Source organism: Panthera leo, chromosome D1 (genome assembly GCF_018350215.1).
Source record: "Panthera leo isolate Ple1 chromosome D1, P.leo_Ple1_pat1.1, whole genome shotgun sequence".
NCBI lineage: Eukaryota > Metazoa > Chordata > Mammalia > Carnivora > Felidae > Panthera > Panthera leo.
The window spans coordinates 101,404,595-101,415,396 of NC_056688.1; the positions used below are offsets into that span (position 1 = coordinate 101,404,595).

General features: G+C 38.3%; 2 protein-coding genes across 2 annotated transcripts; one reads left to right on the forward strand and one right to left on the reverse strand.

Moving 5' to 3' along the window:
- Positions 1-5,973: 5,973 nt before the first annotated feature.
- On the forward strand, positions 5,974-6,915 carry LOC122199879 (olfactory receptor 5AL1-like). Its single transcript, XM_042905259.1, has one exon. The coding sequence runs from the start codon at positions 5,974-5,976 to the stop codon at positions 6,913-6,915; it is 942 nt and encodes a 313-aa protein (XP_042761193.1).
- A 2,218-nt stretch (positions 6,916-9,133) lies between these two features.
- On the reverse strand, positions 9,134-10,093 carry LOC122199878 (olfactory receptor 1038). Its single transcript, XM_042905258.1, has one exon. The coding sequence runs from the start codon at positions 10,091-10,093 to the stop codon at positions 9,134-9,136; it is 960 nt and encodes a 319-aa protein (XP_042761192.1).
- Positions 10,094-10,802: the final 709 nt, after the last annotated feature.

The window sequence follows — 10,802 nt, forward strand, 5'->3', positions numbered from 1 at the left end:
CTCGTGAATTTATTTCATGCTTCATTTTTTATAAAGTAAACTTCTTGCTCAGAAGCCATGTTGCTCAGAATATTTTAACAGTGAAGACAACACTCCCCTAACTTGCCTGTTTTATCAGAAGCATGGCGAGCAGGAAAGGGAAATCCCTAATCACAATAAGGGTCCATTCTGGTGATGACACACTGTTGTTTCTTCTATGTTTGAAGTGGCTAATAGAACAAGTTTGCCGCTAGAAGCCTGGCTGGCTCCTCTGTGGACATTGTCAAACTGGACACAGAGTTTATTCTCTACTATTGACAGGTTGAGCACCGAGTGGTGCATGTACAGGAATCAGCCAAAGAGATTACAGGGTCTTTTACTGAGCCAAAGAATGACCACCATCCATCCTGCCACGGCTACCTTATTTAAGAGCGCATCGCATCAGGATGCAAGGGGCTCAGTATAACAATGGACTACATGCTCAGTATTATGTTTACAGTTGCTTGACTATGAAGCAGCTTCTCTGGTAAAAGTAACTTAAGTGACTATTCCATGAACATATATACCTCCCCGCATCGGTACATTCAGAAAAATCTCTCCCCATATCGCTTATCTAGAACTACTTGTGTGAAGTTTTTATTATCTTACTTCCAAATCCCTGATCCTCAAGCCAAACTGTTAGCCCCTACTCATGAAGTACAGTCATACTTCTGGATATCCCTTCTGTGGGGAAAGTCAACAACCAAGTGCATTGCTTGGAATTAAGTTCTTACAGGGTGTTTCGCTTCTCCAGTGTCTTATATGGCTACCCTTGAATAGAGCTATATAACTGTCAAAGAATGTCAAGGGTGTGAAATTTTGTCCCACTTCTAGCCAACAAGTTAGTCTTCTATAGTTCACAGATTCTGGCACAAGACCCAAGACACCAAAGTGACAGAGGACTTTATTACTCATGACTCAGCAAGCTCCATGAGTTCCATGTTTGTATCTGTTACCCTTGTCCCCCAAAGTCTCAAGCGGACGTTGTAGAGCAGCCCAGGTTGATGGTGGACACGAAGCAAGATTATGTCACTGCCGAGAAACCCTGAACTCAGGGTTTTGTATAGTGTTGTGTAATGTAAAGAAGCCTGCTTAAAATATTCCCCGAAGGGAGAAATTATCTTTAATAAGTTGCACAGTAAAACAAAACTTTCCTCCCCTCAAAGAAAGACATCATTTCTATTTTCCAAAGTTATTTCATACATAAACATGCTTGCACAATGTTCTGGAATGAAGGGTGTCTGCTTAAAAGAGAGTCAGAAAGAGAGGCGCCTGGGTGACTGGGTCGGTTAAGTGTCCAACTTTGGCTCAGGTCATGATCTCATGCTTCATGAGTTCGAGTCTTGTATCAGGCTCTATGCTGACAGCTCAGAGCCTGGATGCTTTGGATTCCGTCTCCCTCTCTCTCTGCCCTCCCCCGCTTACAGTCCATCTTTCTCTCTCAAAAATAAATAAACATTAAAAAGTAAAAATAAATAAAAGACAGAAACATAAGAAACGCATGAAGAATTGTCTGTCTACATCCACCCTTCATTTCTACATGGGCTTGGCTTCTGGACAATTTACCCAAGAATATGCCGTTTCATAGCCAATCTGACAGGGGTTGAAACCAAATATGTTCAAATTTCCCAATACAGTTTAATTAAGGTAACTCTCAACAGGACTCCAAGAAACAGGATAAGGTCAACCTGTGGTATTAGTCGCAACCAGACTTATCAGAATCCCAGACATAGGCAGGTGAACGAACCCCATAAATCACGGTATTTTGAGAAAAGTAAGTGCCTTTCTCCTGACGCTTCTGCAATGACTTGTCCCCTTATCCCAACACATTAATTCAGGTACAGCAGGATGTATTAGTAATTGCATGGACTCCATCTTTACCCATTTGGATAAAGCTTAAGACAAATTTATCAGCAATCGCTATTTGCTTCCACTATTTACGGCCACAAAGAAGAATGTCTTGAATTTACCAGCAGGCGGTCTAATTTACCATTTAAACAGCTAGGCCATCGCCAATAGCCCAAGAACCAAACACATAACATATATACCAAGGTTCATCAAGGGAAGTATTATCCAGAATTAGTATCTTGAGCTCTGCTTACTGAGTACAGTAACCTCATCTGTTTTCTGTTCTGCTTAGGTGCTGCTGAGGCTCAACGGCCACCGCAGCCCTGTGGACACAACCGGTTTTCAACTAAAGCACATTTAGTTAGAGAGGTTCATCAGTTTCCGTGGAGTGACTACAACAAAGTATCAACTGACCTATGATTGGTGTGCCTTTGGTCTCCTAGAGACTAGAGAGGAAGATGAACATTCTTTTAAATTAATCTTTGCAGTTGTACTGAAATATCAATCATAACCACAATTTGAGACACTAATCTCAGAAGAAAGGTTTCAATGTGACTAATTGGGAAATTCATTTTTGTCTGATGGCTTTCAAAAGCTGCTACTAAATAGAAGACCATGAACTGAATGTTTATTTTTAAAAAAAAATCATAATTTTACTCTGAAACCAATGTGACACAAATTAAAGCAGAGATAGCAATTAATCAAACTGTTTTCCCAAAAGAGATAATTAAAATGTTCTTCTACCCTAGATTCTTTCATTAACTAATAACCTAGAAAGTGATCTACCATTTCAAGGGAAATAACTTTGTCCCTAAACCCTAAATATAAAATAATTGTCTGCTCTGGAATATATATAATTATATTGTTTTTCAATGTTTGCTAAAAATAATTTAATACCCAAAAAAAGCTTCCTGGGGGACCACACACACATAATAGAAAGTTATCTCATAATATCCAGGTAATTTTAAATTTTACTGGCTTCACAAAGATTTCTTTCGGGTGCACTAGACTGGACTACTTGAGGGTTTGCGGTTGAACTGAATGGCGGTGTATTAAATATTGAAAAATATCAGATCATAGGAAAAATATGTTCTATCTTAGTGAGAAAGCCTTTGGACTTATATATCTATAGCTTTTATTCACTTAATCATCGAACAGAGAGTTACTGATCATCCTCTTTGTATTAGATACTATAAAAGGTAGGTGATTCGCTTGGGCACAAAATACAAATATTAGTGCTTAACAATATCAGTTTCAAGTTTAGGATGTGTTACAGACATGTTAGCAGTTGGTTACCATATAGTGTGGCAAGTGCTACAAAGAAGAAATCAATGGATGAAAAACCTATATATGGGAAACACTTATTCTACCCTGAAAAGTCAGGAAAGCCTCCAAGAAGAAGCAGCACAACAGGGTACTGGAAGTTGAGTGGGAGGAAAGTCAGACAAAGGGAATGATGGCAAAGGGAAAGTGTTCTGCGCAGAGATTAGAAACATGTATAAAATTGGGGCACCTGGGTGGCTCACTCAGTTAAGTGTCTGGCTTCAGCTCAGGTCATGATCTCATGGCTCTTGGGTCTGAGCCCCGCGGCGGACTCTGTGCTGACAGTTAAGAACCTGGAGCCTGCTTCGGATTCTGTGCCTCCGTCTCTCTCTGCCCCCCACTTCTCTCTCCCTGTCTCTCTCTCAAAAATAGACATTTTTTTTAAAGTGTATAAAATTCTGGGTTACATTTGAATAGCAATGGTGGCTTGGAATACCTGTGACATAAACACTATACAAAGAGAACCACAAAAGATGAGCCTGATCTGAGATGTAGGAACCGGATTTTCAAGAGGTATGTCAGCCATGTTGAAGAAAGGCTTTTACCTTGAGAAGAATAGAAAGACATTGAAGAATTACACCAGGAGAGCATAAAACTGAAATTCGTGTCTATGAAAGTTTACATAAGCCAAACTGTGAGGAACAGAGAGACACAGAAAAGATTGGAGGCAAGAATAAAAATTCAGGGTCAGTTGTAACCAAATAACAAGTCATTGTGGTTGGATCAAGGAACCGATATCAGTGAAAAGATATGTAAAGTGTGTAAAGTATGAAATAGGTATCAGGGACAAATTGAATATTGGCATGGGAAATAGGAAAGCAAAGTAAAAGATAATTGGTCTGATTTGGAAAACTGAATGGATAATGGCACTGTTAGTTGAAGATGTAAAATATATACTTCAGGTCTGAGTATTAGGTTCAATGCGCAGAGATACCAAGTTATTTTCTACATGTGATACTCTTGATGACCGTCTAGAATATATAAGTGGGAATTTCTGGAGGGCATTTAGATGTATATAGAACATAGAAAATAAATGAGGGATAGAAATACATATTTGTGGTTAAGCAATGTATAGGTGTCTACTGAAGACATAGGATTGGATAAAATCACCAAACAAGAAGGGATAAAAGGGAAAGGCTGAAGGCTTTGATGAAAGCATGAATAATATGTTGTCTAAATAGAAGCAGAGACTCCAAGGTAGAAAATCAGAATGGACAAATAATAAACACAGAGACTGCTCTGTTCGGGAAACCAAAGGTGTATTCAATAGGGGTCAGTGCTACAAAGCTGCCAAGGTAAAAAGAGCTTTATTGGATTTGGGAATAGGGAAGCTAATAGTAAACTTGATGAGGGGATTCCTCCGTTTAATGGAAAAGGAAGGTAGGTTATATTTGGTTAAGTCATAAACACGATTGAGAAATCAGGGGTAGATGCTTTTCCTAAGGTATATGGTTGAAAAGTGCTAAAGAGGAGAGAAAAAATAAAATAGTAACCAAGATAAAGTTTCCAAGGGGATATTAATCAGAATTTAAGGGGACGAAGTGCTTTTTAAATTTTACTATCTTTTACTTGTCTTGACCATCATGTGCATGCGAAGTAACCTGAGACAATGTGGTGATAAAGGAAAATCAAATTAACTTATCCTCTGCTATGCTTGAGAAAGGAGGGGGGATGATTTCAATTCTGCTAGCTAGCATGCATTCAGAGTCCAGCCTGGGTTTATGGAAGTGGTCTGTAACACTTAGTTGTTCTAAAAGTTGCTTCAGTTCTATTCACCTTGGGCCATTTAGATACCTGAAGGAGGAAGGTAAAATAATGTCTCCAAATCACTGAAAGCTGTTTGAAATTTGGAAACTATTCTCTTGAAATTTGGCCAATTATTCTCTGGTGTGCATTTTGCCAAAAGACAAAGTCAGAAAAATCACAGTCCCGTTTTTCCTTGAAATCATATTATGGGTGTCTTGAAAAAAAAAAGACAGTGGATATAAGGAAAAAGAAGAAAATTTAAAGATTATACCAAACAGGATGCCTATAAATAATAGTATTCATATTTTGTTTCTTTCATTTTATATGTTCTGCACTTGATTTTGGTAATTTTTAATATTCTTATAAAATAATGAATTTGTAATAATTTCATGAGATAAACTTACAACTTAAATCATTTTTATATATGCTGCCAAAGCCACTTACATTATTTTTTTAATGTTTATTTATTTTTGAGAGAGAGAAAGACAGAACATGCGTGGGAGAGGGGTAGAGAAAGGGAGACACAGAATCCAAAGCAGGCTCCAGGCTGTGAGCTGTCAGCACAGAGCCCAACATGGGGCTCAAACCCACAAACCAGGAGATCATGACCTGAGCCGAGGTCGGATGCTCAACCAACTGAGCCACCCAGGTGCCCCAAGCCACTTACATTCTTAATGTCGCTTTTTATTTCTTTATATTTAAAGAAAAGTAGAACAAAAATTTTGCCATTATCTTGATTATAACATTTTAATTGAAATGTTCTCTTTCTACTTATACAGCTCCCTGGTGGATTTTTGTATCACGGAATTTTTCCTGGACCAAATCCTTCACACTGAAAGCATAAGTGAAATCCACACATAATTCTGAGTGCTTATCAATGTTCTTCTTCGGCCGAATTTAACATAACACCCTGATGAGCCAGGACTCTCTTCTCACAATTGAATTGATTATTCCTTAAAAGTAAAGATTATTCAGAGCCTGTGCTCTAGATGAGTTTATTGTAGATTTGTTGTTTATTGTTTATTGTTCATCTCTTTCATGGCAAAAGGCAATCAGTCAGCAGTCACTGAGTTTATTCTCTTGGGCCTCACAGAGAATCCAGAGTTTCAGGCCATTCTCTTTTGTGTATTCCTATTGATTTACTCATTTACTGTCCTGGGTAATCTTGGCTTGATTGTGTTAATCCAAATAAGTCCCCAGCTTCACACACCCATGTATTTTTTCCTCTGTCATCTGGCTTTTGTTGATTTTTATGGTGCCTCCACCATCACTCCAAACACCCTTGCAAACTCGTTACGTGAAATTAAAAGTATGCCATTTTATGCATGTGCCACTCAAGTGTGTTGCTTTATCACATTTTCAGTTTGGGAATTATTAATGCTGTCTGTCATGGCCTATGATCGCTATGTGGCCATCTGCAACCCTTTACTCTACGTCATTCTCATGCCCAGGAAACTCTGCCTCCAAATGGTCACTGGCTCTTATATTTATGGACTCACTGTAGGACTCGTACAAGCAGTGGCTACATTCCACATGTCTTTCTGTGACTCTAATGTGGTCAACCAGTTCTACTGTGATGATGTCCCCTTGATTGCTCTGGCTTGCTCTGATACCCAAGTCAAAGAGTTGATGCTGTGGATCATTGCTGGGTTCAATGTGTTCTTTTCTCTTATCGTTGTTCTCATATCCTATGTGTTCATTGTCTTCACCATCTTAAAGATCCATTCTGCTGCAGGAAGACATAAAGCCTTTTCCACCTGCGCTTCTCACCTGTTTTCTATTACCATGTATTATGGGACCCTCAGTTTTATGTACCTGCGCCCCAAGTCAAGCCACTCACTGGATAAAGACAAATTTGCCTCAGTGTTCTATGCAGTGGTGATTCCCATGTTAAACCCATTGATCTACAGCTTGAGGAATCAGGATGTAAAAAAGGCTTTCAAGAAAATCTTTGACAAAGCACATTCTGATAATAGATAATCAGTTGTACTGTTCCTAAAGAAACGCTGGAAATTAGGAACTTTTAAACGAAGGCTTGTATATGGGACAGTGCCAGGAAGTGTAGAAAGCTTTGTCTTCTGAAGCTCAGTTCCCTGACTCTATTTCCTTGAAAATAGGCCTTTCTTGTTTCTGCTTACACATAGTAGACATTTTATAAATGTTTATTTGTTTTACTGTTGAATTCTAAAAAGAGAGATGAAAACAACCCATTCTGTTTTTCCATGAGATGCTTCAACAATAGAGGTGAAGAATAAAGCACCTTAAAATCATAACTTGATCTTATTTCACTATGATATGGGGAATTTTAGGTTGTCTTCATAGACATCAACCATGCACATATGATTGAAAATACCAGGCAAGATTTTCCTCCATAGTTGAACCGAAATGAAAAAATAACAAGGTGTTCGGTTGAAGGGTTTGTGTTTGAAAATGCCTGAAAAGTGACCTTGCTCTTTACTTTAAATGTCCCTGTTGATACGGTTGAACGTTTTTCATAAGACCTCATTTTTTTAGAGCAGTTTTAGTTTTACCACAAACTATAGGTCTGAATTTCCTTACCTACAAAAGAAGGATGGTTTTGATGTTTTTATGTGTTTTGTGTTTATGTGTACGTGTATGTGTTTTGTATCCATCCGTATAGATACACCCACCAGGAAAAGTGTGGTGAATGGAAACACCACACTTCTCTGTCAAACCTACTTTAAAAATATAAGATTTCATGCAACTCACAAAGTTCTCCAGCACCTCAAAGAGCATGTCTGCACTATGTTCACATTAAGTGCAGAAGGGGAAATAATCATCTGCATGAGAGGTGGCATTCTATGTAATTACTGCAACGATCACAATTTCCTTCTAAAGTGGAAAAATTAAGAAGATAATATTAAGAAACCAGGGCTCCTGGGTGGTTTAGTCGGTTAGGCATCTGACTTCAGCTCAGGTCATGATCTCTGTGAGTTCGAACCCCGTGTCGGGCTCTGTGCTGACAGCTCAGAGCCTGGAGCCTGCTTTGGATTCTGTGTCTCCCTCTCTCTGTCCCTCCCCTGTTCATGACTCTGTCTGTCTGTCTGTCTGTCTCTCTCTCTCTCTCTCAAAAGTAAATAAAGATTTAGAAAAAAGAAACTAATTTAATTGCTTTTTGTGAATATTAAAATGATAAAATCTTACAAATTACTGTTTTCATTAAATTTTATGGCATGATCCTATAACATTCATTGAATAAATTACAGGTACACATAAATAACCTTATAACTTAAGATTATTTCTATTTGAACAAATGTGCAGGTACGCTGAACTTATTAATGCATTTAATAACATAATTTCTTATAAACAAATACCTCCCATTATATTTAAAAATCAGATAATGACCCATTTAAGATTAGATCATCTGTATTGCAGCATCTTTCTTAACATCTACAATGTTAAGAAAGAAAAATGCAAATAAACTTACATTTGCATTTAGAATTGTCATATTACTAGTGATGTGAACTTAGGCACTTTACATATAACTGAGACCCAGAAGTAAAGCCTCAGACATTTCTTAGGTTTATTTTATTGTATTAGGTAGGAGTGCTTGATTCAGTGCCTGGAAGCTAGTAGAAACCTAACCAGGCTTTGTCCTTCTTTCTTCAAGACTGATAAGCTTTTGAGAGCTAGGTGAATTAATCTTTAATTATATACAACAAACATTTATATAACAAACATATACATACCACTTGTTATCACAGGATATTTTTGTAAGCACTTCATAAATATTAACTCGTTTCATCTTTAAAACAAACCAATTAGTAGGGTCCTCTTATTTTCTAGAATTAGAAACAGAGTCACACAGTTTAAGCCGATTGTCCAAGGGGTGGTAGTTAATAAAGGAAAGGCTTGGCATTCAAGCTCAGGCAGCCTTCCTTCCAGAATAGTAAGTTCTACCAAAGACACACTGCTACCTTTGCTTGAGCTACACAAAGGTGTGTTTGAGGGTGTATTTGAACATAATTTCAGTGGTCTGTCAAGGCTGCAGTGGCCTGCACCAGACTCTTTGGATCATGCTGACTTCCCAGAATTGGCCTGGGTTCTTGTGGAAAAGGTCAAGGTTGGCTGAACTACAGTCACATTTTTAGTTGATGGGGAAAGAATTACAAGAAATATCAGGAGGAGGAAGTTTGATTTATTTACCCTCTTGTATTAAATTAAGCATTGGTTATTCTTATTTTCTTAACTTTAACAGCTTTAAGGTTTCACAACTTTTATCCAAGGCTTTCCTTGAGGCATCTTTAACCTCTTTGTTCCTTAGACTATAGATCAGGGGGTTCAACATCGGGATCACCACCGTGTAGAATACAGACGCCATTTTGTCCGTGTCCAGGGAGTGATTTGATTTGGGCTGTAGGTACATAAAGATCAAGGTGCCGTAGAAAATAGTGACAGTCACCATATGGGAGCCACAGGTGGAAATGGCCTTGCGTCGCCCCTGAGTAGAGCGGATCCTTAAGATGGCAGCAATGATAAAGATGTAGGAGGTGAGAACAATGGAAGAGGAGCAGATCATATCAAAACCAGCAAAGGCAAAGATCAGAATTTCCTTCACGTGTGTGTCTGAGCAGGACAGAGCCAAGAGAGGAAGGTCATCACAGTAGAAATGGTTAATTACATTGGGGCCACAGTAAGTTAGATGGAAGGTGATAATGGTATGGAATAGGGCAACCAGAAAGCTGTATATATATGGAACTGCCACTAATTGAATGCAGAGTCTTTTTGACATCAGGGTTGAATAGTGCAGGGGACTACAGATGGCCACATAGCGATCATAGGCCATAGAAGCCAACAGGAAACACTCGGTGATCATGAAGGTGAGAAAACAGCCCAGTTGTGTTGCACAAGCATAGAAAGGAATAGTGTTGATTTCCACAACAAAATTCACCATCATCTTTGGTGTGATAGCAGAGGAGTAGCAAAGGTCAACAAAGGCCAAGTGACTGAGGAAATAGTACATAGGCAAGTGGAGTCGAGCATCAATCCTGATTAAAGTTATCAACCCCAGGTTGCCCAGCACTGTGACCAGATAGATGATGAAGAACACCACAAAGCATGGGGCCTGAAGCTCTGGCTGGTCTGTGATTCCCTGGAGAATGAATTCAGTGACATGGGTGATATTGGTCTCAGCCATTTATTTAAGTGAATTTTACTGATTTCACTCCAAGTTGAAGAATAAAAATGGCACTTCTCATGGCTCCTGCCAATGTTGGCAAAAGGTGATCGCTGGTGTCTTCTTGCCTTGAATCGTGTTGTCTTGTGGGCGAAAAGTATACCTTATATCTTGGATAACATGCAGAGGACTCTTGCCTCAGGGAGAGGAGTCCTTTACTCTCACAATAGCCTTCTTAAATGTTGTTTTGCCGTGTAATTTTAGAAAATAAGGAAGGGTGCTGGTTAAAATTGTAATGCTACCTGAAAGAAGACACTTGAGACAATAAACACTAACATTTCAGCATTTTTGCTGCCACTATCTTTTCTCTGTATTTATAAATATGGCAGCACAAAAATGTGTAACTCATAAATGAAGCTATTTTAACTTTTTTCAACATATTTGCATGTTTCCACAGGCTTAAAAAACATCAAAATAATCTACTTTGACTTATTTGCTTTCCTATATCCCCTCTTTCACTTACATAGACTAAGTACTTGAGGCTGTAGAAACTAGAAGAAAATTAATCAGAAATATAGAAGAAACATGCAATTTTATTTGTATAGCAATTAGGGACTCATTATTTTTTCCCAATTCAAAATTCACAACATTCTAATGTTTGTTGTCCAAAGAATTAACATTAATTAAGTAGTCTATCATATAACTTGTTAAACTACAGGGAGATAGCCAT

Coding starts and splice junctions, on each gene's coding strand:
- LOC122199879 (XM_042905259.1), top strand. CDS start 5,974: ATGGCAAAAGGCAATCAGTCAGCAGTCACTGAGTTTATTCTCTTGGGC.
- LOC122199878 (XM_042905258.1), bottom strand. CDS start 10,093: ATGGCTGAGACCAATATCACCCATGTCACTGAATTCATTCTCCAGGGA.